The following is a 27854-nucleotide window of genomic DNA, read 5'->3' as shown; positions in this document are numbered from 1 at the left end:
TTTCTGCTTTAGGCCCAGATTTTAAACTTTGAGTTTCAGGGAGTTGAACATTCACCTTCCCTTACCTGCCTAATTTATTCACCAAGGGGCCGACCATGAGGGAGCCGAGGAAGCCTCCGAAGGGAAACATGGACACAGAAACCGACCACAGCAAGGTCAAGGAAAATTCGCTTATGTATTCACTGATTCTGTCATAGTAGGTCTCGTTATAAAATGCTTTCATGAGCTGGAGAGCAAAGCAAAACAGAACACCAAAATGATTTGAGTTGGTTTTGCAGAAAGAACAGTGTACGTTGTTGGGCCACCCAATGGGATGAGCTGGGCACGTGAACATCAACATGATTAAGTGGAGGAGAGGGAGTGAAGATTAACAGCAATTAGCAGGGGGCACCCACGCCGGGGCGGGGGGCTGTGAGGCCTCTGATGGGCAAGCTGCCAGGGATGTTTCTTTCTTTTTTTTTTTTTTTTTTTTAAGAATTTGGTTGGTTCTCTTCATTATTTATTTATTTATTTGGCCACGCCCCGCAGCATGTGGGATCTTAGTTTCCCGACAAGGGATCGAACCCGCGCCCCCTGCAGTGGACGCTTGGAGTCTTAACCACTGGACCGCCAGGGAAGTCGCTGCCCAGGATGTTTCTAACCCCAGAAAGGAATGACTCCAGGCTTCCAATCACGGAATCATTGTTGGATGATCCCCGGCCCTCCAGACTCCGCTATGGATTACAAGGCTGCAGAAGATCAGAGTGCCCCCAAACCTACCTCCCCACCCCTGGAGGCCAGCCCACCGTGTGCCCAGCCAGACCTGGCTCTCCACGAGAACCTGGTGTGTCCCCGTGACCCTGTGCCTGCAAGCCCCTTGGGCTTGCGCTGTTTATTTCATGGGTTTCCCCCACCCTTCACTTGAGGTCCCACTGTGTGCCCTCAGCGTCTGTACAGTCCCACCCTAGTGGCCACCCAGGCACCGGCTGCTCCAAACCCACCTCCCGGTTCCCTGGGGGCTGCGTCTCGCCCACCATAGCGACCTACCTTGGCAGGGGAGTTAATGACAGCCACATTGTACCCATACTGGAACGATGACCCAAAGGCAGCTATCAGCGTCGCCAGAGCAAGCACTGGTGTCAGCCTCTGCAGGAGGAGAGATCACGGCTTTAGGTAAGGAAGCAACCCGGGGTTCCGGGGAACTCCTGATTTACTCAGAGTCTTGCAGAAAGATGGATGTAATGGCATCTGAAGACCGGTGGCCTTTCAACCACTCTGTGTCTGGAAACCTACCCTCCACGCGCCTTGGGTGGAGCAGGTTTCTTTAACTGTAGCACTTAAGCCTGGATAATCCTTTGTTATGGGAGGTTGTCCTGTGTGCATTGTAGAGACACCCCTCCCCCCACCTGTGACAACCTAAATGTCTCCAGACATCGCTAAATGTCCCTGGGGGCAGGTGGGGAATCGTCCCTGGTTGAGAATCACTGGGTCTCAACAAAACCGAAGGGTCACCCCCTCCAACACTCCACCTAATGTCTGAGTTGCTTCTGTGACATTCCTGCCGCGGGACTGCCTCTGCTGATTGCAGCAAATGCACTCAGGCACTGCCTCAAACACAACACCCCCCAAAAATCAGAGAGAAAATGTGAAAATTTTTAATGATTTAGGGCCACTGATTAACTTCCCTTAGCCTCTGGACTGTTGCTCTAAGAGGCAGAAGGCCCGGTGAAAGAAATATTTAAAGATAGATTTCTGGGGACTCTTAAACACACACGTTCTGTGACGATATCCCCTTTGACACCTGGTTAACTGAACACTCATTTAAGACAATCTTTAATGACACGTGGGAATTCATCAGTAAAAGAATGAAAATTGGGAGAAAAATAAAAGTGGAAAGAGCTTTGCCCTTAGAATCTATGGATCTCAGTTTGAATTTGCTCACTGCCACTTTCTGGCTTAATTTCTGTGATCTTCAGTTTCCTCATCTTTAGCGTTAGGATAATAACACCTCTCGGAGTTATTGCAAGGATTAGTTATGGAAGCGTCTAGCTGTGGAGGTGAATCCACTGACCGGGGTGGGCCTGGGCTCTCTGAACCCACCATGGACGCCCTTCATCCTGTACTACAACCGAGGTCCCCATCACATGAGACTCAGCCCCTCTGGGGGCGAGCTGAGGTCCTCGTGTCTCCCCTGGGCAGCATTCCTCCGAATTGAAGGGGGAACCTCTTGAGAGAGGCATGTAGGAGCAGGACAGGCAGAGAAACAGGGGCCACCTGGGCCTCACCTCATGCCCGGGGGGGACCGCTGAGCTAGTGACCCCCTCCCCGACCCCATGGAGCAGGTGCAGGACCCGCAGGAGTCCCGGTCAAGAGCAGAACCGCAAGTGAAACTGCCCGTCTCCTCTTCCACCAGATAATTAACAAATGCTTAATTCACAGGAAGTTTCTGGTAAAGACGATAAGAGCCACAGACAAGGCAGCCTATCAAGGAGCAGCGGACTCTGGTTTCCAGTCTCTCCTCAGGCCCCACCACCCCCTCGGGCCAGGGGGGCAGCAGGTGACAGAAGTGGGGGGGAGCAGGGGATGGTGCCCAGGAGGGGAGGCGGGTTCCAGGGCTGTTGCTACACCGTGTTTTCTAAAGGCAGGGGGTACACAAGTAGGCATACCCACCCCACCCACAAAACCCCACCCAGGAGGTAGCATAGGGCCAACCATGTTATACTTCACCTCCTGAAGTGCTCTGGGTATTCATTCATTCATTCATTCATTCCTTCACAGATTGAACACCCACTGTGAGCCACCCATGGCTCTAGGTTCTAGGTACTAGGGATACACTGGAGGAGAAAACAAAGATCCCTGCCCTATAGCTGTCCTATTGCTTGATTTGGTGGAAGGAAGGAAGGAAGAAGGGGAGGGAGGGAGGGAGGAAAGAAGGAGGGGAGGGAAGGAAGGAAGCAAGGAAGGAAGGAAGGAACGGAGGGAGGGAGGGAGGAAGGAGGGGAGGTAAGGAGCGGAGGAAGGAAAAAAGTGTTGATTAAAATTTCTCCTTTTCTAATTCCCTTCCCAGTAAATGATAAACTATAAATATACCAGGCTTCATTCATACTGCAGGTGCAACTCCAACATTCTGCTTTGATGGGTCCTAAGGTTTGAAGTCCTTAGCAAAGCTCAGTGGGGGAGCTGGCTGGTGCCCCGAGGTTCATGCCCCAGACAGGGGGGATCCTGCCAAGTACGTGGATAGCCAGCTCTCTGACTGCTTTTATGGGATCCTAGCAAAAATTATCAGAGACCTCACGCTGTAGAGTGTCTAAGCCTAGAGCACATAATTCAACTTCTATTCCTTGGCTTCGTCCTTGAATTCAAGCCATAGGCACATTCTAAGGACCCATAGGAATCAGGGCTCACCCTTTGTGGAAATAGCAAAGACATTCTGGGTAAGTTCTCAAGTTCTCACTGACCTTGCTGGTCCAAATGCCTTCATTCTGATGAAACAAAATTATTTTTAAGGCAGGAAAAGAAAAATTTAACATAAAATTTTCTCTGCCATTTGAGCCACTATCCCCTCCCCTTTAGTGTGCATTAAGCATATGCATGACACATTAACTAGATCCCCTTAGAAGACACAGGAATGCCTACTCACAAAAAAAAAAGAAAAGAAAAAAAAACAACAACAAACAATATCCTCCTGGCACCAGCAAGATAAATCCTTAGGAGATAACATTCCTTTCCCAATCCTGTAAGGGGTCACAATAACTCACTACTCACCTTGCTAGACTATGTAAACTGTCAATATGTTACTTTGATGTATAACACTTCGTCTCAAAAATTATATAACTGTGCTCTGACTTCTAACAGGAAGAACAGTCCTCAGATCTTTCTGAAAGACTGTCTGCCAGGTTATAATCCTCAGGTTGGCTCGAATAAAAATTTCATTTCTTTCTTAGATTGACTGTTGATTAATTTTTTTCATGGATGATGCAATAAACATTGCATTGCATATTTATTGACAGCTATCTATGATCTGTGTACCACGCTATAGTCCAGTGAGCAAAACAGCTGCCCTCAAGAAGACTGTGGTCCAATGGGAAAGACAGACATTTTTTTAAAACTACATAATAATTTAATAATGAAACTAGAACTGGAGTAAGTTTTATGAAGAAAATCCACAGAAGTGGTTAAAGAGGGGAGTCAGGAAAGTGACTGAGAGAGGATGGGGGCCTGGGTAGGGGAGTGACTGAGGCAGGGGAGCAAGAGGTACCAGCTTTGAGGACTACTTAGGAAGTAAAATCAAGGGATTTGGTACCTCTTGAGAAAAATGGAAATCAAAACCACAACGTGATACCACTTCTCACTCATCAGGATGGTTAAAACCAACAAGACAGGTAAATGAGTTGATGAGGATGTTGAGAAAATGGGAACCCTCTCACATCGCTTATGGGATTGTAAAATGGTGCAGCCACTTAGGAAAACAGTCTGGTAGTTCCTCAAAAAGTTAAACACGGAGTAAACATATGACCCAGCGATTCCACTCCTAGGTATATACCCAAGAGAATGAAAACACATATTCATGCAAACTTGATCACAAATGTTCATAGCAGCATTTTCATCATAACCAAAAAGTGGAAACAACCCAAATGTCTATGAGCTGATGAACTGATAAGCAAAATGTGGGATACTCATGCAATGGAATATTACTTGGCCATGAAAAGGAATGAAGCACTGATACTCGCTACAAAGTGGATGAACCTTGAAAACAAGCTACGTGAAAGAAGCCAGTCACAGAAGACCACCTGGTTCCATCTACGTGAAATGTCCAGAATAAGCAGATCCACAGAGACAGAGATAAATCAGTGATTGCCCAGGGTTGGGGGAGAAGAGGAGGAGATGGGGGGAAATGCGGAGTGACTGTCAGTGAGTAGGGGGTTTCTTTTAGGGGTGATGAAAATGTTCTAAAAGTGATTGTGGTGATGGATATACAACTCTGTGAATATATATTGAATTGTATACTTTAAAGGGGTGAATTGTATGGTCTGGGAGTTATATTCTCAATAAAGTTACTATATAAAAAAGGCATGTAAGAGAAATTCAGGGCTTAAGCTTTCTTTTTCTTTTCTCTTTCTTTCTCTTTTCCTTTTCTTTCCTTTCCAGGAGGGGAAAGAAAAGAATTTGGTACTGGGCTGGATTAGGGCATGAGGGAGAGGAAGGGGCTGAAGAGGATGTCCAGGTCTCCGACCATCTTATTGAAAATGACAAATGGCTCAGTGGCCTCAAGACACGAGAGGGGACCCTCCTTAGAGGCCGGGGGGGCCGGGACTGTGAGATGTGCTTTTGAGAAAAACTAGGAACCAAATCCCTCATGCCCACAGTAAACTGGCTTCCTGTTTTTCAAAATGTTGAGAACATTCTGAGACTTTAGTGAAACAACCACCTTCAGGGCTAGCCCTCTGACAGGGTGTGATTCAGGCTCTCTGGGAAGCAAGCCCCACCCAAACCATCTCTCTCTTAGGAATTTGTCTCCAATTTCTCTTTCTACCACCAGAGAGACACTCTCAGTCTCAGACTTTTGTCAGGCATCTCCAGTCAGAATGCAAATATGCCTGGAAAAGTGAGTCCCTATGAATTATTAACACTGTAAGTCTCTTTATCACACTATGGAATGAACCCAAAGTTTCACAAACATTCCTTGAGGTCCGAGTGACGAGGGGAGAGAGGAGAGACAAACGTCATAAACTTTTAGAGCTGGAGGTGCCTGGTGTTGCCGCTGCGGGGGGTCTAGAGCGTGGCCACTGCAGCCCAAGAGCCAGGGGTTGAATCCTGCCTCTCCTGCTGCTGGCTGTGTGGCCTAGGGCCAGCTACTAAACTTCTCTCTGTCTTGGTTCCTTCATCTGTAAAATGGGGACAATAAGACTGCCTTCCTCACAGGACTGATGTGGGGAATAAATGAGTTCATACATGTGAAACAGGCCCACAGCTGGCTCGTGGTGGTACACACTCCAAGCATTACACATTATATCACAGGTTTGCTATCGATATTAATTATTAACAATGAGGACCCAGAGGGGAAGTTAGTAACTCAACGACACTCAACTAGCTGGTGGTGGAGACACTCCACAAAAAATTCTGTTTTCACTTTCCAAACATTTTGGCATTTTTTTCTAATCATCTTATTTGTTTCTTTCAGGCCAAGAGTCCTTTTTCCCAGCGGAAAGTCCTTGATGCACACCAGATTCATGTCTTTTCTCTTTACATATGAGGAGCCCAAAGGTCCTTGAGGCCGTGGTCACACAGCCACCAGGGGACAGACAGCCGGGCCCTCCTCACCAGCCCTGAGCGGCCCCTGGCAGCCCAGCCTCTGTGGCCTGAACTGGCCCCCCCCACCACTTCCACTCAGCTCCTAAATCCCTCCTTGGCTTCACTTCGTGATTTGAAGGTTCTTACAGTCACCACTGGAATAGTTCTGTGTTGATGTCTCCTGGGACACCCAGCGCATATTCACCCAAAGGGCCAGGTCTGCCCTCAGGCACCTGGGAAGGGGCAGCCTGAATCCCCCTGGATGGATCCCTGGAGGAGGTCCCCTTCCTTGGGGGATTGCAGGAGCACGTGGCTGTGATCAGCCCATATCTTTTGCCTGCGACCATTTAATCATCTCCTTTCAAAATGTTATCATTCATTTTCAGGGACCACCACGCAGGGTGTTTCTGTTCTTTTGCAGCTCCACCTGGGGGCACAGCTGGGCGGTGCACTTCTTTTGAAGAGACGGCACAGACCAGACCAGGGCCCCCCTGACCCCCAAATCCCTGAGTTCTGATTACCTCACAGCTCCTTTTCTATAAAATAGAGGCGATAACATTTGACCTAACACGTTCTTGTTGTCATGAAGTCGACAAGACAATCCCTGTGAAGTGACGCAGTCATCTCTAAAGCAGGCAATCTCGGGGGCGAGAGTGCTACTGGCATCTAGTGAGTAGATACCAGGACGCTGCTCAACGTCCTACAACACCCAGGCCGGCCCCCCATGGCAGAGAACTATCCGGCCCCAAATGTCAGCAGTGCTCTGCTCTAAAGGATGATCAAAAAATAATAACACTTATGGGGGATCCACTCTGTGCCAGGTAATTTACACACATGATCTCATTTACTTGTTCCAGCATCCCTCTGCGGTGGTCTGGTTATTATTCCCATTTTATAGGTGAGAAAACCAAGGCACAGAGCAGTTAAATAACTTGCCCAAGTTCCCACAGCTAGAATAGGATGGAGCAGGAACGAATCCCAGGTACTTCTACCTCTCAGACCTGTCCTTAATCTGTGAGCTACAGAGCATGGACCCAACCTGTCTATGGCAAGGCTCTCCTGTCCACGACTGAATAAATAATAATTTGCACAAATAAGTACCTCGCCCATCAATATAAGCAGATGCTGTTGTGACGAATAAAATGCAAATCTCTTAAAAGTGTTAATAAATTTATGTTACCTTTCTGTCCTTATGCATTTTCCTCAATCAAAAGACTCTAGGACTTCCCTGGTGGCGCAGTGGTTAAGAATCCGCCTGCCGATGCAGGGGACACGGGTTCGAGCCCTGGTCCGGGAAGATCCCACATGCCGTGGAGCAACTAAGCCCGTGCGCCACAACTACTGAGCCTGCATGCTGCAACTACTGAAGCCCGCGTGCCTAGAGCCCGTGCTCTGCAACAAGAGAAGCCACCTCAATGAGAAGCCCACGCACCGCAACGAAGAGTAGCCCCCGCTCGCCACAACTAGAGAAAGCCCGCGCAGCAACAAAGACCCAAGGCAGCAAACAAACAAACAAAAAAATTTTTTAAAAATTTATAAAAAAAAAAGACTCTAAAAGTACAACGGCAATTATATGGAGGGCAAGGGTGGGTGGGAAGAAGTTCAGAAAAATCTTTCATCTCTAAAAAAAAAGGATTCTGATTATCTAAAACGGAGGGAACCTCTGCTGCAGATCTGAGTTCAATTCAAATCCTGCAACATCTTTTCTATCTTTTCGTGCTGGCTTAGCTCTTCGCCTGCTGAAAAGGTTAGTGAAAATGCCCTGAAGCGAAAATCAAAACAAATGAAAAACCTCTCACAGGCCATGTGTAAGGATTTTGTTGCTGGTTTCCGAAGCCCTTCACCTCAAGTTCTTACGGGGAAGGAAGTTGTGACAAACTCATCCTTTGAGTCTCATCATTTCGGTTCCAGCCCAAAGAACCTCTGAATCTAAATGTCTCCTCTCTCTAGTCCCTGTAAAAGTCCAGCTGCTGGGTGAACTCTGAGGGGCAGGTGCCCCGGTGGTCCTCGCCGTGCACGGAGCTCCGAAGGGCATCGCCTAGCAACGCTGAGCAGGTCCTGCCGTGGGGCTGCTCCTTGCTGTCTCTCTTGACAGCAAACTTACCCCTTCCCTCTTGATTGTGTCCCGTTGCTCCATCTTTGCTCTGGAAGCGCAGGGTTCTGCTTATTTCCTTTCAGCCAAAATAACAAATGCACTGAATGGCGAGAGAAGACATTCTGGCTGTACTTTGGCCAAGCCAGGTAACAGCCAATAGCATTTTTATAGGCAGGCTAAGGCAGAATAACCCTTTCGGGAACCCAGAGGTTTGTCTCGTTTTCGCTTCTTCTTTTAAGGGAGATGTCTGGGGTCTAGCTCAGCAAGTGGGCACCCCCCAGGGACTGCAGGCGCAGCGCCTTCCCGATTGGGACAGTCTGCGGTATTTCCTTACTGCGAAAGTCAGGCTCGTGATGAGTGACTGGAAGGGTTATTTCCGTCACCAACACATGGAAAGCAGCAGGTGCCAGTGACCCTACAACACACCAGGTAACACGGGGGCAGGAGATGGGGTCATTAGAGGCTTCTCAGGAGTGGTCCCTGCCAGGAAGCCTGCAGCCAAATCTCTCCACTAGGAAGTCGGCTTTTGCCCAAACTACCCCGCAACACTTTTCTCAGAAAGTTTCTTATTTTCCTTTTTAAGGAACTCAGAGTCGCCTAGAGATGAGATTTTTCTGTGTAATCATCACTATTGCAAAAGCAGTAAATATTTCAAATCCCTTTATCTGCAGGGCAGGGAAAGTGAGTCACAGCTGCTTGTCTAGGTCCTCCATGCATGGCCAGGCCCCTGTCGGCTCCCTGTGCCCAGCACGTGTTCGGCTGCCATGCGGCCACGACACCAGGTCAAGCGGCCAAAATCCAGAGCAGGCTCTCAAAGCCGATGGGCTTTCACCTTTACAGGGCATCTTCCCTGTTTTATGTGCTGTGGCACAAATCCAGTTAATGTAGTCACATCTTCCCCTGTTCACCTTCAAATGACAGTTAACTGGGGGTCCACTGTGTGTCGGGCACTGGTCTTGGCATCAGTGGCAAACTCGGGAATTGTCATCAGGTGCCTCTGTGTGGGAGGCTGAGAGGAAGGTGACAGCGTGTGTGTGTGTGTGTGTGTGTGTGTGTGTGTGTGTGTTGGTCCCTGCTTCCCCATTCACGTGGGGGGTTTGGGGGGATAGGGAGGTGTTGGGGAGCCGTGGGGGGCGGGACTGACCATTTCCTTTCTCTAACTCCATTTCCTGTCCTTTTTCTCCTGGGTCACAGCTCTAATACCATGATTTCCCACTGAGGTTTGGCAAGACCAGAGGTTCCCAATTATTTCAAAGAGTTTTGAAAAATTCTCCAAAGAAAATGCACTTTAGTTGCGGGGCGGTGGGCGGGGGAGGGGTGGGGGGTGAAGGGAAGGGGACAGGTTGGGAAAGCAAAAAGAGCTGTCAGAAGTTTGCCACCAGTGGTCATTGCCGGGCCCATCGGAAATCAAGAGAACTTCTCGGCCCAGAGCTTCCACTTGGCTCCCTGGGGAGCTGAAAGCTGAGAGATGGGGTTAGTGGTGGGCCGATGCAGACCTCCCCTCCTCCAGCCTCGACCTCCCACCTGGAGTGGAGGTGGTGGGAGGAGCCGGCGGCCCAGCCTGGGCCGGAGGGGGCTCTCCTGTGCCCCCCTGTCCCGGGTGGAGGGGGAGGGGGAGGGGGAGGGGGAGGGGGAGGGGAGGGGGAGGGGGAGGGGCGAGCCGCAGTACCTGGCTCGGCGGCCCCGGGGCAGCGCAGGTACAGCCTCCGCATCACCAACGCCTCAGCGGTGGGAGCGCAGCACGAGCAGAGGGAATGCGGCGGGGAGGCCGCTGGGATGCTGGGCCGCGGGGTGCTGTCCCCTCGCCCCTGCCCCGGGTCCCCCTCAGCCCTGCCCGCGGCCTCCTCAGCCCGGGACCCTCGAGCCCCGCGGCGGCCAGTAGACACCGAGGGAGGGCACCTGGGGACCCCGGAGGGCCGGGAACGGTCGGGAGTGGGCCCAGAGCTCGGGGACTGTCCCCGCCCAGGTCCTCTGTGTCCCCTGCCCAGTCCTTCCCGGCCCCGGGACCCGGGCACAGCAGCCTCGGGGTCTCAGGCCGCCTTTAGGCCCTTGGGGGCAGGGGGTCCTTTGGGTGCCCAGGGATCTGGGGGCTCAGAATGGGGAGTGGCCCACTGGTCCGAGGCAGGGACTGTCCCTGCTGGGATCTTGCAGGAACCCAGCGTCGGGGCGACCTGAGGTGTGTGGGCCGGGCTCGCCCACTGCAAGTGTCTTTTTGTTTTTGTGAACTTTCCACATTTATTTATTACCCACGGGAGCTGAAAACGGGGGCGGGGAGGAAGAGAGTGTCCCATCACTGGCCCTCGCCCTCCCTACCCTGCCCTTGTCTCTGTCCTGCCTGCACTAGGAAGGGGACCTGCCAGTTGAAACCTATTTTTGCCTTGGGGTTTAAAATGACAATAATAAACAACACTGATTAACCCAAGGATATTTTGGCTAATTGCACATAGCAGGCCAAGGTGTGTCACAGGAACACGTACTAATGTTTCCAAGAAACGGACCTGTGCTTGAAACTACCTCTGTTGAGAGCCAAAGAATCACTTTTAAAGTAAAAAGAAAGTGACCAGACCCGCGTTCTGCCAGGCCCTTCCTGACTTTCTCTTTCCCACCTTCCATACAGTTTGATTCATTACAGGGAAATTATATTAGGATTTTATCATTGAGGAAGAAAAGGACCCAAAGCTAATTTTCCTCTTTCTTAGACGGCTGTGTGTTAGGTCCACTCTAACCTGTCACAATGGGGAAAGTGCTTGCTAAGAATCCTTGCTTGTCAAGGATTCTGACATGAGGATTTGGGTCCCAGATCTCAATTCCCAAATCATTATTATTAACATATATTATTACTATTAAACGTTATTATTAACATAAAATGTAAATATGTTAGCACAGGATTTTAGAAGACTTATCAGAATCTGAAAACAGTGGTTATTCTGGGATGTGGGATTAGGAATGATTTCAATCCTAGCATATATTTACATTTATATGTACTGAGTCTACGACTGTCCTAGAGGGGGGATACAACAGGGTGCAAAAAAAAAAAAAAAATAGCCTTGTCCTCAAGCAGCTTAGACTCCAGTTAAGAAAGCAGGATTTAGTCAGATATATACACTGATGAATGTATAACTATAAAAGAACTCTAAAGAAGGGGGTTGGGGGGCTGGTCAGGGAAGGCTTCCCTAAAAAAGTGAGCTTGAGCTGAGACGGGAAGGAAGAATGAATAGAGCTTACCTAAGCGAAGGGGGGGGTGGGGTGGGGATGGGGGGGTGGAGAGAGCCTTCCAGCTAGGGAACAGTATGTGCCAAGGCCCTGTGGTACAAGAGAAATTGCAATCAGTGTAGCTGAAGAGCACAAAGCAGAAAGGAAGGCTGGATGGAGAAGGAGGCTGGGGAGATAGGCAGGGCCAGACTATATTTAGCTCTTAGAGACCATGTGAAAGAGCTTCATTTTTGTTCTAGGAGCAGAAAGAAGGCACTAGAGGGTGGAGGGTGACTAGATTTGTGTTTTGAAAAGTTTACTGTGTCTGCCTAGAGGAGAACTGATGAGGGGACAAGAGACCAGCGGATTTGGGGAAGAGGAGAGGGAGCTTGCTGCAGAGCAAGTGAGATATGCCAGCGACTTGGACCTGCGTGGTGGCAGAGATTAGAGAAGCAAATGCATCTGAGAGATATTTAGGTTGTAAAATTGACAAAACTAGGTGATTGACACCAAGGGGAATTAAGAGGATTTTTGTATGACTTTTATAAGAAAACAAAAAATAAAAATGGTCTTTCTGAAAATGAAGCTTTTCAGAATTAAAAAAAAAAAGTTTGTATAGGAAAAGTTAACCAGGATGTAAGCTGTTGAATTAGCATCACAAAGCAGGTCGGCAAGTCCCTGGGCTGTTCTTGAACCCGAGCAGGACCCTGTGGGGCTCCTGGGCGTGGAAGCGTTTCTGTGTCTCCCATTTCTTGCTTGCAGGGAACACAGTCCAGCCTCCATGACCGTCCCTCAGTTCCAAAGGGCAGATCTGAACAGTTGCCAATCAGGGACGGGAGGCAATGCAGAGACAAGGGAGGAACAGCCAAGAAACAATAGTGCGGCCTTGGGGCAGGGTCCTGGTTCGCCTCAAGGGATACACATGACAATATCTTTAAGCTCTTTATGGAACTAAAACCCCCAACAAATGGAAGATGTCAGCATTCTTCATTCCAGAGAAGCTTTTCAAGAAGACCACATGAGGCCAGATTAAAGGAACCACAGAAGCTCATCAGATTACCTGAGACCAGATTAAAGGAGTACAGGCCCTGCACACACACCCTAATCTTATCAGCAACCCCATCCTTGAACTATAGCTGTAAAACTCCTCGTCAAATCCTCCTGGGTTGGGACACATAGTTTGTGAGGGGCACGAGCCCACTGTGTCCCCCTTTGCCTGGCAAAGCAATAAAGCCATTCTTTTCTACTTCATCCAAAACTCTGTCTCCGAGATTTGGCACTGGTGCACAGATACCGAGTTTTCGGCATCATTCTGAGACCAGACGATACCAGGACTTTAAGTCACTCTTGGTCTCATGTCTACTAGGAATGTTCTGGAATTTTAAAGTTTTGTCGTGGACCTCTATTGTACAGACTGCTGTGGCTCCCCCAACGCATCCCCAAATCCATTTGCCCAGTCCTTCTAGTAATAGAATTTGGGGCAGGACCTGAGGCTTTCCAAAGGAAAGACCAGGTTTCCCATCACCCTTGCGGTTGGCAGGGACATATGACAAGTTCTCTCTAAAGCAACATATGCGAAGGTGTCACGTCCTGGCTTGTAAGAACCTTGCTCTCTTCTTTGTTCCTTTTGCCATCCTGCTGCCTGGAATACGGGTGCCACCAGCTTGGACCACAAGGTTGAGGCCACACAGGACAGAGCAAGAAGATGGAAGGAGCTTGGGTCCCTTCCCCTTTGAAGTGCTGCCCCAGCCCAGACCACTGCCCGGACTTTCCATGAAAGAAAAACACTCCTCTTTTTCATTTTCTGTCACTTGTGGCCAAACCCAGTTCTTACTGATATAACCATCAAACATTTGCCTGAAAGTCTGTTAGGACAGAAAATGGGAAGGGACTCTTACCCTTGAAGAAGCTGTGAAGACATGTCTCTCTCTCTCTCTCTCTCTCTCTCTATGTATATATATATATGTATTTGTTTGTTTTGACTACAGCCTAAATCAGGTTTTAAAATGTGATGACACGCTCTCAACTGGAAGCGAATGGCCTAAGAACACTCATTTTAAGGGAGAAAGTGAGAACCCCCTAGCTGCTGGGTGCAAATATCAGTGGAGATTTACCCAGGCTGCTGTTTTCATTAGGACTGTATTTGTTTTTGTTTGTGTTCAGATTTTAAAATTGCGTGGTGGTCTGCCCCAACCCTATTTTCCCCTTAAATCCTGTTATTTATTTATGTGCCATATGATAGAAAGTGCGGTTCTTTAGGAACATGTGCATCGCATTATAGCAGAAGTGCCTGCACGTGCCTCGGAGGGCACAAAACAAGGCTGCTACCAAGGTGCAGAGTGTGTGTGGATTGCTCCATTGGAGGGACGTGTGGGACGGCAGGAAACAGCGCTGGGTCATCCCCATTCCAGGTGTAGATAAGGAAGAAGAAATTAGCAGGTCCCGGCATGCATCCAGCTATCTACACAGGCAGCGCTCCTGCTGCAGGGGGCCTGGTAGGATGACACAAGACTTCCCAAGCCCAGTGCCCAGTGGGGCCAGCTACCCCTCGCCCAGGCCTGCCTGGCTTCTGGCCATCGGAACCCAACTCTGCGACGTGGGTGGAAGGAAGAGGGAGAAAACATGCCTGATCCAAACTGTCTTGCTCCACAGGCCAAGATTTTATCAGATGCCCCCAAGGCAGAAAGGCTGTGGATCACGCTGACACACCTGGTGAGTAAACTTCAGAGATGATACAAGGCTCCTAAGTTTTCTTTCCAAGAATAGAATTTGACCTCACCTATCAGAGTGCCCATGCACTAAGGAGTGACCTTTGGGAATCTTGGACAGAATGCATGAAAGCCAGGGGGTCATGAGGCTTCTCAGGGACCCCAGTGGCTTTGTTGGTTACACATTACCTTGGGTAGACAACTCTTTTTTTTTTCAAACTGTGGTAAAAAACTTAAAACAAAAGTTTGCTTTTTTAGGTGTACGGTTCAGTAGTGCTAACTATATTCACTGTTGTACAACCAGTCTCCAGAACTTTCTCATCTTGCTAAACTAAGGCTCTATATCCATTAAACAATAACTCCTTCCAGCTCTGGCAACCTCTGTTTTACTTTTTGTTTCTATGAACCTGACTACTTTAGTTGTTTCATATAAGTGGAATCGTAGAGTATTTGTCTTTTTGACTGTCTTATTTCACTTAGCATAATGTCATCAAGGTTCATCCATGTCATGAGCAAGGATGTGGAGAAACTGGAACCATTGTATGTTGCCAGTGGGAATGTAAAATGGTGCAACTGCTGTGGAAAGCAGTTTGGTGATTCCTTAAGAAGTTAAACAGAATTACCATACGACTCAGCAATTCTACTCCTAGATATATTTTAATTCCAAAAGAATAAAAAAAGAAACTGGCACTCAAGCAAATATATGTATACGCATATTCCTAACAATGCTATTCACAATAGCCAAAAGGTGCAAACAGCCCACACATCCACCAATGGATGATTGGATAAACAAATTGTGATATATACACACAACAGATTATGCAGCTATAAAAAGAAATGAAGTCCTGACACAAGCTACATGAACCTCAAAAATATTATGCTAGGTGAAAGAAGCCAGGCACAAAGAGGGCACATATTGTATGATTCTATTTATATGAGAAATCCAGAAAAGGTAAATCCATAGAGACAGAAAGCAAATTGGTGGTTGCCGGGGGCTGGGGGGAGAGGGGAATGGGGAGTGACTACTTAACGGGTGTGGGGTTTCCTTTGCGGGTGATGCAGATGTTTTGGAACTAGATAGAGTGGTGATTATATAACATTGTGAAGGTACTAAATGCCACCGAATTGTACACTTTAAAAAGGTTAACTTTATGTGAATTTCTCCTTAGTAAAAGCAAGGGAATAAATGCTGGGATACTCTAGAATAGTATGCTACTTTGCCCATCTCTTTCTGACTCTGGGGTTAGTGACCTTACATTAATAGTGTTAAAGGATAATTTTCAAGAAAAAAGGTAAAAGTTATGACTTTTTTTCCTTCCAGTTTTCTTGAGATGTAACTGACAGCACTGTTTGAATTTAAGGTGTACAGCATACTGGTTTGACTCTCGTACATCACGAAATGATTTAGTGAACATCCATCATCTCCTATAGATACAAAATAAAAGAAAAAGGAAAAAAAATATTTTCCTTGTGATAAGAATGCTTAGGATTTACTCTCTTAACTTTCATATATGACAGGGTTCCCCAAACCCCAGTACGGGTACCAGTCCAGGCCTGTTAGGAACCGGACCGCACAGCAGGAGGTGAGCGGCAGGCGAGAGAGTGAAGCTTCATCTGCAGCTCCCCATCGCTCCCCATCGCAGGCATTACCACCTGAACCATCCCCGCCTGCCCCCCGCCCAGTCCGTGGAAAAATTGTCTTCCACCAAACCGGTCCCTGGTGCCACAAAGGTTGGGGACCACTGATATATACCATACAGCAGTATTAATTATATTTATCATGTGGTACTTTACATCCCTAACACTTATTTATCTTATAACTGGAAGTTTGTACCTTTGGACCACCTTCCTCCAATTCCCTTCCCCCTGCCTCTGGCAGCCACTAATCTGACCTCTTTTTCTATGAGTTTGTTTGTTGGTTTTGGAGTATAATTGACCTACAGCACTATGTTAGTTCCTAGTGCACAACACAGTGATTCTATATTTCTATCCTTTTCAAAGTGATCACCACGATAAGTCTAGTTACATGAAATAGGTCACCATACAAAGATATTACATAGTTATTGACTATATTCCCCACGCTGTACATTTCATGCCTGTGACTCATTTATTTTGTAACTGGAAGTTTGTACTCTTACTCTCCCTCATCTATTTCTCTCCTCCTCCCCTCTCCCTCCCCTCTGGCAACTGCCTGTTTGTTCTCTGTTAACTAGGACTCTGAATCTCTTCTGTTATGTTTGTTCATTTGTTTTGTCTTTTAGATTCCACATATAAGTGAAATCATAGAGTATTTATTTTTCTCTGTCTGACTTGTTTCACTTAGCATAATACTCTCTAGTTCCACTGGCAAGATTTCATTCTTTTTTTATGGCTGAGTAGTATTCCAATGTGTGTGTGTGTGTACCACCTCTTCTTTTTGGCTGTGTCTCCCAGCTTGCGGAATCATAGTTCTCTGACCAGGAATTGAACCCCCGCCCTTGGCAGTGAAAGTGCAGAGTCTTAACCACTGGACCGCCAGGGAATTCCCACCATCTCTTTATTCATATTTCAATGCACACGGGTTGCTTCCATATCTTGGCTATTATAAATAATGGTGCAGTGAACATAGGGGTTCATATATCTTTTCAAATTAGTGTTTTCATTTTCTTTGGATAAATACCCAGAAGTGGAATTGCTGGGTCATATGGTAGTGCTATTTTTAATTTTTTAAGGAACCTCCATACTGTTTTCCATAGTGGCTGGGCCAGTTTACATTTCCACCAGCAGTGCGAGGGTCCCCTTTTCCCCACATCCTCATCAATACTTATTTTTTGTCTTTTTGATAACAGCCGCTCTGAAAGATGTGAGGTGATATCTCATCATGGTTTTGATTTGCATTTCCCTGATGATTGGTAATACTGAGTATCTTTTCATGTGCCTGTTGGCCATCTGTATGTCTTTAGAAAAATGTCTATTCAGATCCTCTGCCCATTTTAAAATTGGGTTGTTTGGGCTTTTTTGATGTTGAGTTGTGTGAGTTCCAGCATCAGTTACCTACAACTTGCAGAATTGTAAGCTCAAAGGTAGTACAAGGGCAGAGCGCTGTGCCAGCGGGAAGTATGCTGTAAACAGTGCGCGACTTTCCCCTGAAGCACACGCCTTTCCCTACAGTCAGTTGAAAAGAACCTCGGTGGGCGCATCACAGATATCAGCAAAGGCTGTAAATCAGTGCCACCCCCGCCTCCAGTTGGTCCGTTGTTGAACGGTTACAGCCTCCCACAGAATCTAGTGCTACGTGCCGCCCCAGGACCAGAGAATACATTTTACTTGTCCAACCTGGGATCTTAAGGAGCATATTACGGAAGCCAGAGGTCCAGTGGGTACTGCCGGGCCACTCAAGTTCTCCTTGAAGCCAAACCCTGCAAGCATCCGCCCACGCTTTTGAAGCCCCCGGAACCGGAGTTCCTCTAGGTCTCCTAGGTCTGCAGCAGCCGCCTTACCTGGGAGCTTGTGAAAAATACAGACTCTCAGACTCCACCCCAGACCCGCTCAAGCAGAACCTGCATTTTAACCAGAACCCCGGGTGGTCCCGGCTCTCAAGAAAGTCAGAAGCACTGCTCCGCGCTTTTCCTGAACGTGGCATCGGCGACTCTCCCTAGACACCCAGCCCCGAGGTCTCCCGGATCTGTGCCCGGCCAGGGCGGACTCACCCCCAGGGCTGACACAGTGTCCCCAGTGCTCTCCTCGTCACTCATGTCACTCATCATGGCGCTGGTTGGTTAACTTCAGACAGCACCTGCCCTCCGACGCCCGACGCTCCCCGTCTGCTTTTCCTCCTGGGGTGGTGGTGCCAAGACAGGGAAGAGACAAACGCTGTCTGCTGGTATTTGAGAAGCTCTCCCAGATGCAACAGGTCCAGGCAAATCCAGCGATTCGCTGGGTGCCAGGGAGAAGAGAAGCTACAGAAAATGTTAGCGAAAGTGAGAGTCTGCTCCCATCTCTGACATAATGGTCATGGGAAATTCTCCAGATGCTTGTTAAATAGGGACTGCCCAACAAGAGTAGGTGTGAGATTGTTCCGTCTGGAACTGGGCCTGGGGCACTGGAAACAGAGGGGAGGATCCAGCTGTGGGGGAGGGGCAGGAAGTAGTAGACCCTTCAGGGGCTCTTAGGTGACACAAGAAAAGCTAACCGAGAATAATGACAGCTGCGGCTTCTAGAGCTTTCCTCTGGCTCAGTCCTTGTACTAAGCACTGGGTCTCATGTTAGTTTCATTATTATCTCCTTTTTAGATGAAATCGAGACTAAGAGAGGTCACAATTCTTTGCCCAGAGTGACACCATTAGGAATGGCAGAGGCCTGGTTGACCCAGTTTCTCTCCTTCCAGAGCCTCGTTGTTCACACACCTGTCTCTCCTGACCCCCTTTCTTGGACCATGGTTTGTCGGCCAAGACATGGCTGGGTGAAGACGTCCCTGCCCTCATCAGCATCACTTTACTACTCCCAGGAGACTGGCCCAGAAAGATGTAAGTTGCAAGTGTCATCTGGAAAAAAATAAAAGCTCAACCTAAGAGCTGTGAGTTGAGTTTTACTCAGTATCTTACTGATGACTATGGCCCAGGATACAGCCTCTCAGAGAGCTCTGAGAAACTGCTCCAAAAGAGGTATTGGAGGAGCATATATATGAAATTTTTTGACTGGGAAATACATGTAACCAAGCCTACATCTTGTTAAAAGATTACTGCTAATCACAGAAAACAGATATCTCCAGTTAATGATTTTAGTGCTTTGTTATGCATGGGAAGGTGCATAGAATCTGGGGTCATCAAAATTCTTCCTTAGACATGCATCTTAACTATCTAGGGCCCCATGTGCCCAAAACACAGAGTGCTTCATCCTGAATTCCTTTCAGGGTATGCTATAGGTCAGGGGCTAATGACTTCATCCTTGTAGAACTGGAATTGTGGGCAACATTTTTTTGTTTCCACAAGTAACTTCTACTTCCCTCCAAGAGCTTTTAAGAAACGATGCATTCTTTAACAGAAAGCATCGTGACAGTTTACACCCAAAACTCTTTAAATTCTTCACCAACAGATGCTTACCCCACTATGCCCACTGATGCAAAACTGGGATGTCATGATCCTCGCCCAATCCCCAGCACATTAAAAGGCCCACCTTAAATCACACTTCAAAAATGCCACTAAAGGGAATTCCCTGGTGGTCCAGGGGTTAGGGGTGCATGCTTCCATCGCAGGGGGCACAGGTTTGATCCCTGGTTGGGGAACTAAGATCCTGCAAGCTGTGCTGTGCGGCCAAAAAAAAAAAAAAAAAAAAATTCACTAAATATCCCACTAAATGTCCCTCCCACTCTGAGACCCTATTAAGGCTTGGTTGGGAGTGCTTTTCCTTATCCTGCAAGCAATGCACGGCTTTGTCTTATCAACAGGCTGGGCCGACTCTATGGCAGGCCTGCAACCTGTGCGGTCGCTAGGGCCTCTGCTGAGAAGGGTGACCTCATTTGGCCCCAAATGTAATAAGAGCTCAGTAAACATTAGCTGTTAGCTACTATCAATGTCCTGACCCCATAACACCAGGCAAACCTTTTCTTCATGGAGCCTGGATTCTGCTCCAATAAGTGATTCTGAGTTTTGGGGGTTTTTTTGGTAGGGGGACCCACATGCTCCATTCAGAAGGTCATTTAGGGACCTCCCTGGTGGCGCAGTGGTTAAGAATCCTCCTGCCAATGCAGGGGAGATGGGTTCGAGCCCTGGTCCGGGAAGATCCCACATGCCGCGGAGCAACTGGGCCTGTGAGCCACAACTACTGAAGCCCGCGTGCCTAGAGCCCGTGCTCCTCAACAAGAGAAGCCACTACAATGAGAAGCCCGCGCACCGCAACGAAGAGTAGCCCCCGCTCGCCACAACTGGAGAAAAGCCCATGCGCAGCAACGAAGACCCAACGCAGCCAAAAGCAAACAAACAAACAAATAAATAAATATATTAAAAAAAAAAAAAAAGACAGTCATTTACCTCTTCCCCCCAAACTTCTAACTTTTTGGATGTGAAAGGCTTAAACCCCACCTGCATGCTGGGCTGGCCTTAGGGTCTCACTCTGTGCCCAGAACCGGGCAGGCTCCGGGGGAACAGGCCAGGTAGAGTGGTCCCTGGAACTTCTGGTCTCTATGGACACCGTGGCATCTCAGAGGTCTGCTTAGAAGGCCATGGAGCAGAGGGAGGTGGGCTTCAGGGTGTCTGCTGGTTAAGGGCAGAAGCAGGGAGCCAAGCAAGAAGGGAAAAGAAGGGCTTTCCAGGGAGGGGGAACAGCATTGTGATATTGTGATTTATAATCAGAAATATATATTTGGTCTTTACCCCATCCTGGCACATAGATACTAAAATCTTGGAATTTCCTCAGCATTGAGAGTGTCTTTGTTATGTCAGTGAGGTGACTTTTGGAAAAGCCCCTAGGTAAGCAAAGGATGGGGCTGGTTGCCAGGGGAACCAACCCTGTGATTAGGGAGTTGGAAATTTCAGTCCTATGCCACCAGCCTCCTGGGAGGAGAGAGGGGCTGGAGGTTGAATAAACCACCAATAGCCAATGATTTAATCAATCATATAATGAAGCCTCCATAAATACCCAAAAGGACAGGAAAACACAGAGGTTTGGGGAGAGTAGGACTTGGAGAAGATGGAAGCTCCGTGTCCTTTCCCCACACCTTGTCCTGTGCATCTCTGCCATCGGGCTGTTCCTGAATTATGTCCATGGTAATAACCAGTGCTCTAATAAGTAAAATGTTTCTCTGACTTTTGTGAGTTAATCTAGCAAATTAATTGAACCCAAAGAGGGGGTTGTGGGAATCTCCAGTCTACAGGTGGTTGGTCAGAAGCACAGGTGACAACCTGGACTTTCAGTTGGTATCTGAAGTGGGGAGACAGTCTTTAGGGCTGAGACCTTCACCTGAGGGTGTGATGCTGTCTCCAGGTAGACAGTGTTAGAATTGAACTGCAGGACACCCAGCTGGTCCTACAGCTGGTGTCAGACGATTGCTTGCTGGGGTTGGGAAAAACCACACGCATCACAAGTGTGGAAGGGTGCGCTGTTTGCTGGGGTGAGGAAGGCGGAGGCGACTCCAGAGAGGGGGACAGGTACAGGTCAGAGGAGGCCTGAGAGCTTGGACTGTTCGCTGCATCCCCTGGAGTCCCTCAGGCCGGGTCGCCTGGCCAGACTGTGCCTTGGGTGGTGGTGCTCAGAGCCTCCCTAAGCAGGACGAGGGGGCTGGTGGGAAGGTCAGGGAAGAGGTGATGAAGGGTCACCGAGGGGAGATGGGGTGGATGGGGAGAGGCACACAGCACCTAATGAGGAGTGGAGGGTCTCAGGAAGGTCTCTCAGCACCGGCCGGGAAAGGCTTCTTCCATTTTCTCACAGATAAGCACATAGCATCTGGTTCAAGATATGGAGACCAAGGCAAGAGAGAGTGGCTAAAACACCCTCCCAGGTGGTTGCCTGGAAGAAGCAGGACGGGACACTGCTAATTTTGTATTGTTTAAGTTTGTGTATGCTGTATCTTTTTTTGTGTGATAATTTTATTGTTTTTATTTTTTTAAATTTCTTTTTAATTTTTATTTTATACTGGAGCATAATTGATTAACAATGTTGTGTTAGTTTCAGGTGTACAACAAAGTGATTCAGTTATACATATACATGTATCTATTCTTTTTCAAATTCTTTCCCATTCAGGTTATTAGAGAATATTGAGCAGAGTTCCCTGCTCTACAGTAGATCCTTGTTGGTTATCTATTTTAAATACAGCAGTGTCTACATGTCAATCCCAGACTCCCAATCTATCCCTCCCCGCCAAGTTGCATCTTAATAACAAAATTAATATAAAAAAGATGCAAGCCATTTCTAGGGGCTAGTCAATGTATTTTTATATTAAGACTTTATTTTGGTAGAGCAGTTTTAGGTTTATAGCAAAACTGAAGGGAAGATACAGATTTCCCATGTGCCCCCGGCTCCTACACCGGCACAGCCCTCCCCAGCATAAACACCTCCCACCAATGGTACCCTTGTCACCTGGGATGAACCTGCACTGACACATCATTATCACCCAGAGTCCAGAGTTTACATTAGGGCTCACAATGTTGGACATTGTGTGTTTGGACAAATGTGTATTGACAAGTATCCATCATCATAGGGTCATACAGAGTGGCTTCACTGCCCTAAAAATCCCCTGTGCGCCACCTCCCTCCCCCCAACCCCTGGCAACCACTGATCTTTTTACTGTCTCCATAGTTCTGCCTTTTCCAGAATGTCCTATAGTTGGAATCGTACAGCATGCAGCCTTTTCAGATCAAATTCTTTCACTCAGTAATGCATTTATGTTTCCTCCATGTCTTTTCATGGCTTGATGGCTCCTTTCTCTTTAGTGCTGAATAATATTCCATTGTCTGGACGCACCACAGTTTATTTATCCATTCATCTGCTGAAGGACATCTTAACTACTTCCAAGTTTTGGGCAGTTATGGATAAAGCTGCTACGAACATCTGTGTGTAGGTTTTTGTGTGGACGTAAGTTTTCCACTCATTTCGGAAAATACCAAGGGGCATGATTGCTGGTAAGAGTATGTTTAGTTTTGTAAGAAACTGCCCAACTTCATTCCAAAGTGGCTGCACCATTTTGCATTCCCACCAGCAATGAATGAGAGTTCCTGTTACTCCACATCCTCGCCAGCATTTGGTGTTGTTGGTGTTCTGGATCTTGGCCATTCTAATAAATGGGTAGTGGTATCTCGCTGTTTTAATTTGTGTTAACTGGTGACACATGATGTGGAGCGTCTTTTCACATGCTTATTTGCTATCTGTGTATCTTATTTGGTGAGGCGGCTGTTAAGGTCTTTGGCCCATTTCTTAATCGCGTTGTTTGTTTTCTTATTGCTGAGTGTTAAAAGTCCACTGTAGGGCTTTCCTGGTGGCGCAGTGGTTAAGAATCCGCCTGCCAATGCAGGGGACACGGGCTCAAGCCCTGGTCCGGGAAGATCCCACATGCCGCGGAGCAGCTAAGCCCGTGCGCCACAACTACTGAGCCCGCGAGCCACAACTACTGAGCCCGCGTGCCACAACTACTGAAGCCTGCGTGCCTAGAGCCCGTGCTCCGCAACAAGAGAGGCTACTGCAATGAGAAGCCTGTGCACCGCAACAAAGAGTGGCCCCCACTCGCCACAACTAGAGAAAGCCCACGTGTAGCAACGAAGACCCAATGCAGCCAAAAATAAATAAATAAAAATAAATTAAAATTTGAAAAAAAAAAGAGTCTGCTGTATATTTTGGTAACAGTCCTTTATCAGATGTGCATTCCCCCCAATCCCCCGTTTCACTGAAAAATAATTGACACACCTCACTGTATAAGCTCAAGGTGTACGGCGTGATGGCAATTCACATACATTGTGAAATGATAACAATAGGTTAGCATCCGTCGTCTTGTATAGATACACAGATGTGTCTTTTGCAAATATTTTCTTCCCGTCTGTGGCTTGTCCTCTCATTCTCTTGACAGCTGATGTATTTTTAGCTTTACAAAATCCAGAAAGTAGAACAAATAAACAAGGAGCACTTCTGGGAGCAAAGTTCCCAAGATGTAGCAGTTAAAAAAAAAAAAAAAAAAGACTTGAAGGCAGGGCTGCAGGGCTGCGAAGGTCTGCACCGAACGAGGCAGCCGGCTCCGATGGCTGGTTTTGGAAGGCTGCTCCCTTCAGAGAAGAGCCCTTGTACCCCAGCAGTTCCCGGCCACCTGGGAGCCTTAGTTGCCAATGCAGAGGGTCACCGGGTGTCGGGATAGACTCGTGCAAGAACGGAGACATGGTTGGTGGGTCAGTATCTGGAGTGTCTCACTCATGAGAGTTTAGCCCTAAGCTGCGGGTCCTTGGAACTTGGCTCTGTTGATCCTCATATGGGACGGGGCCTGGGAATCTGTATTCTAAACACCACCATCCCTGCTCCCCAACCCAGACCAGGGATTCTATCAGGCAAACTCAGGAGAAGCAGGCTATACCAACCAGGTGGCCACCTACCTGACTGCATTTGCCCACAGAGAAGGACACAGACGTGGTCTCCAGGGCCCAACCGTGTGGAAAGCTCTGGACCTGCCCCACAGCACAGGCCCGTCTGAGCCGCCCTGCTGACCCGCACCCACATCAATGGCAGTCGGTTTACCAAATACACAAAAGAAATACAGTTTATTTAATTTAAAATAGCAAGACTTTGGCCTTGACCCAGACGGTCAGGGTTTGCATTACAATTTTGCACGTGCACAAAACCTCCCACGATGCCATTATGCCAAGCCGGGAAGCCTGCAAAAATGTTCTTTTCTTGCTGTGGACACAGGCAGAGCTCTGTCTGCACCCTTAACCCCGGGCCAAATCATAACCTTTATTAAGAAACAAAAACAGACAGACACAACTCTGAAGCACAAAGAGGCAGAAAGTGTTTAGTAAACCTGAGGAAAAGACCAAGGTTCAGCAAGTGCCTGAGAAGAAAGGCGCTGGGGACTGAGACGCAGCCCCTGTTCAGGCCGAGGTCACACAGCTGTGCCCGGCGGGTGAGGGTGGATAAACATTAACTACACTGGTCGAGAGAGAGAACCCACGGGGGCCCAGCCACGTGTAAAAGGAACGCACTTTCGTCTGGCTCTGATCCGAGGCAGGAGACCCTCCTGGGCTTCATGATGGTGCTGTTTGCAATGCTCCGGGCACCAGGACGAGCCCCTCCCCTGCCCGCATGTGTTCTCCACTCGCAGTAACATGTTCACCCGTCTGCAGAGACGGGGTGGGGAGCAGAGGGAGCGAAATGGAAATACTCAGCAGCGGCACCTCACAGGTGGAATGAGAACGTGAGGGAGGCCCGGGCACACGGAGATGTTCTTCTCTGAGCCCCGACTCCCTCTGCGGGTGTTTTCCGGCTGCAGCCGGTCCGGGGAAACCCAGGTCTCAGGCCTGTCCTTAGGGGCCATGCCCAGCGGGCATCGATGTTGCACCATCTGAGCCAAGGCCTCTGGGGCCCCCTTCAGAACAAGAGGTATTCGAGCACCATTCCCCCAGGGCCCATACTCTTAACTCAGCCGTGAGTCATCTTCTCTTTTGCAGCAAGCAACTTCCTGAATTTCTGCTCCATTCTAGAAGCTAATGTGAGGCTCTTTACCAGGTAGGCACCCGTGATGAGCTGTAAGGTCTTTGGGGGAACCCCAGACTCCCCTCACGTGGGCCACTCATGTAAGGGGACCGCCTTACTGACAAGTAGCTTTCTGTAGGGCAGCCCAGAGCTTTCTTTGAATCCTAAAGGGATGTTCACCTCTTGCTGATTTTCATAAAACCTTCTTTTAAAAAGGGAACCCAAAAGGAGCGTTTTGGACCTAGTTCTGTAGAGGACTATTCCTTTCAGAGTCTCTTCCTGTTACAGATTTTGCTTTTGAGAGTAAAAGAGGAATCAACAGTAGGGTGTGGCTTTGGTTTTAATCCAGAACCCTTTTACAGGTTCAGAAAATCAGTTTTGCAGAGTTCTCATGGGACCCAAGGGAGGGGCACCTATCGGGTTAATTGCACTTTTCTTCCCCAAGGCCCCCGCACGCGGTGACAGTTACACCTCCCATTCTTAGCCAGTGGCTTCTGTGATTGAACAGAGAAATTGTTTTCTGACCTAAGACAAAAGGGTCGGTGGAAGAGTCATAGGTTATAGAGATACGGATGCTTCTTTTAAATCCTTTTTCTTTTAAATCACGCCATGATGCATGCGTCACTCTCCCCAACCAACCCCCCAAACCTTCACCTTCAGGGAGGAATCAGTATTTGGGTGTTCCCTGACCCTCTGGTCACCTTTCCTATAAAAAATTAACCTAGGAAGTGAATGAGCCAGAGCCTTCCCCGACTCACCCGTTTCAGTCTTTACAAGAACAGACCCAAGTGACAGTGGGGCGTCTGCGGGGACTTCTGCAGTGGCCTCTTCCTGTCCTGTTCCAGCCCTTGCGGTGGAGGAGGGACCTGCATTTTAATTTTAAGGGCCTGCGGGAGACAGGAGTCTGGATCCTGGCCTCTGCTTGAAACTCAAACACAACGCATACATCAAGGGCTGGCAGCCGGTGGAGAGAACTGGGGAGGCCCCAGGGGACCAGCTGCCCGAGCAGCTGTGTACAGCTGTGCTCATGCTGGTCACCGGCGGGGGGACCTCCTGGTTAAAGGTAACTGGCCCTCTCGTTGACCTGCAACGCCATCCAAGAAAAGCCAGGCTCTCAGGGGAATCTCAACGCCCTGACAATCCAGGAATCTGCTCCGTGATACCTCAGTGGGGGCCACGTCGCTGGTACCCCCTGACATTTTCTTGAGGACGGGTGCACAGTGTACATATACCTCTTTGTGCTTTTCCCACCGGTGTGGGTCCCTCCAGCTGTAAACAGTGCTGTGTGGTCACGAGGCCGGCGACGCCCGGACCGCAAGGCAACCCGGCAGTGATCAGCTACCACGGGTTTCCCTGAAGCTCAGTGCAGCCCTCACGCCGACGAGTTCCCCCGCGTGCAGAAGGACGCGGTGTGAGGGGGACGTGCTTGAGGGTCGAGGAGGTAGACAAGCTGAGTCTGCGCTGCTCCCCACGGGGCTCAAGAGCTTCGGCAGCCGAAGGCTCACAGCGCAGCTGACGTCCCGCTCCCTGCAGAGGGAACTCAGCGCCGCCTGCCCCAGGTCGGCAGCGCCCAGGCACAGAACTAGGAGGGGAGCAGCTCGGGCGCTTGGAAGTTCATCTGCGGCCCGCCTGGGCCCCTGAGACTCGCTGGTCTTGGAGGGCGCAGAGGCCCTGGGGGGCCCCCCAGGCTCTCGGCGGTGGCAGCAGAAGGTTGAGAGGTGCAGCAGCAGCAGAGAGAGAGGAGCCGGGTCCGGACGGTGCGGGTGCAGAGGACGAACATGATGCAGTTGGCGCCCCCCTGAAAGGTGTTCCCGATCCCCTGGCAGGGAGAAAGGAAGAGGCGTGAGCGACAGGGCCGGGGCGGGCCTGAACAGCACACGCAGGGAGGCCGGGAAGTGCTGGGGACCCAGGACCCGGTCCTCCGCCCCTTGAGGCTGGTCTGCGGGGAACCCTGGCCACGTGGGCCTTGGGCTGAGCACCGGGCAGGCCTGGACTTGCAGGCGTGTCCCCGGGTCTTCTGGGCTGGGAAGGACTCAGGGTCAGTCAACTCTCCCGGGGCTACTCCTAGGCCACTGGACAGCAACTCAACACCCCCGGGCTGCCCCCGAGCCACGCTGACCTTCCACCGTCTCTCGTCAAGGCTCCCTGTGGGGCAGAGCCCCCGGCCTGCCCGCCCTGCTGGGGACAGGGACCTGACCCTGCCGACCCCGCGGTGGGGCCGGGAGCCGCGAGGGCGGGGGCGGGGCGGGGCGGACCTACGTGCAGAACCACGAGCACCGGCGTCTGCACTGCCGGGGAGCCACAGAGGGTCAGGACGAACCGCACGGTGCTCCAGACCCGGAGGCAGATGAAGATGATCGGGATGAGGACCAGCTTCTTATCGGCCGCGGAGGTGCGGCGCCGGAGCTGGTGCGCCCGGGACACGAGGGGCCGGTACTCGGAGAGAG

At 49.2% G+C, this 27854-nt stretch overlaps 1 protein-coding gene across 4 annotated transcripts in view; it reads right to left on the bottom strand.

The window, feature by feature from the left end:
- Positions 1-27854, bottom strand: part of SLC2A5 (solute carrier family 2 member 5) — a 63950-nt gene that overhangs the window by 15791 nt on the left and 20305 nt on the right. The window contains exons 1-3 of one of the 4 annotated variants that reach the window (XM_082461250.1): positions 17955-23026; positions 1027-1125; positions 66-226 (exon numbers count right to left, since the gene is read on the bottom strand). In XM_082461250.1, coding sequence (XP_082317376.1) covers positions 66-226; positions 1027-1125; positions 17955-18011 — 317 coding nt within the window. In that variant the 5' untranslated portion in view covers positions 18012-23026. Of the gene's footprint in view, positions 1-65; positions 227-1026; positions 1126-8374; positions 9365-17954; positions 23027-27854 lie in introns of those variants that run through there. The other 3 variants (XM_082461248.1, XM_082461247.1, XM_082461249.1) reach the window with 3 other exon arrangements.

This window comes from Balaenoptera physalus (assembly GCF_965194825.1).
Source record: "Balaenoptera physalus genome assembly, chromosome: 1".
Taxonomy (NCBI): domain Eukaryota; kingdom Metazoa; phylum Chordata; class Mammalia; order Artiodactyla; family Balaenopteridae; genus Balaenoptera; species Balaenoptera physalus.
Note: the sequence above shows the minus strand (reverse complement) of the source record. Positions and strands in the feature narration are given on the sequence as shown.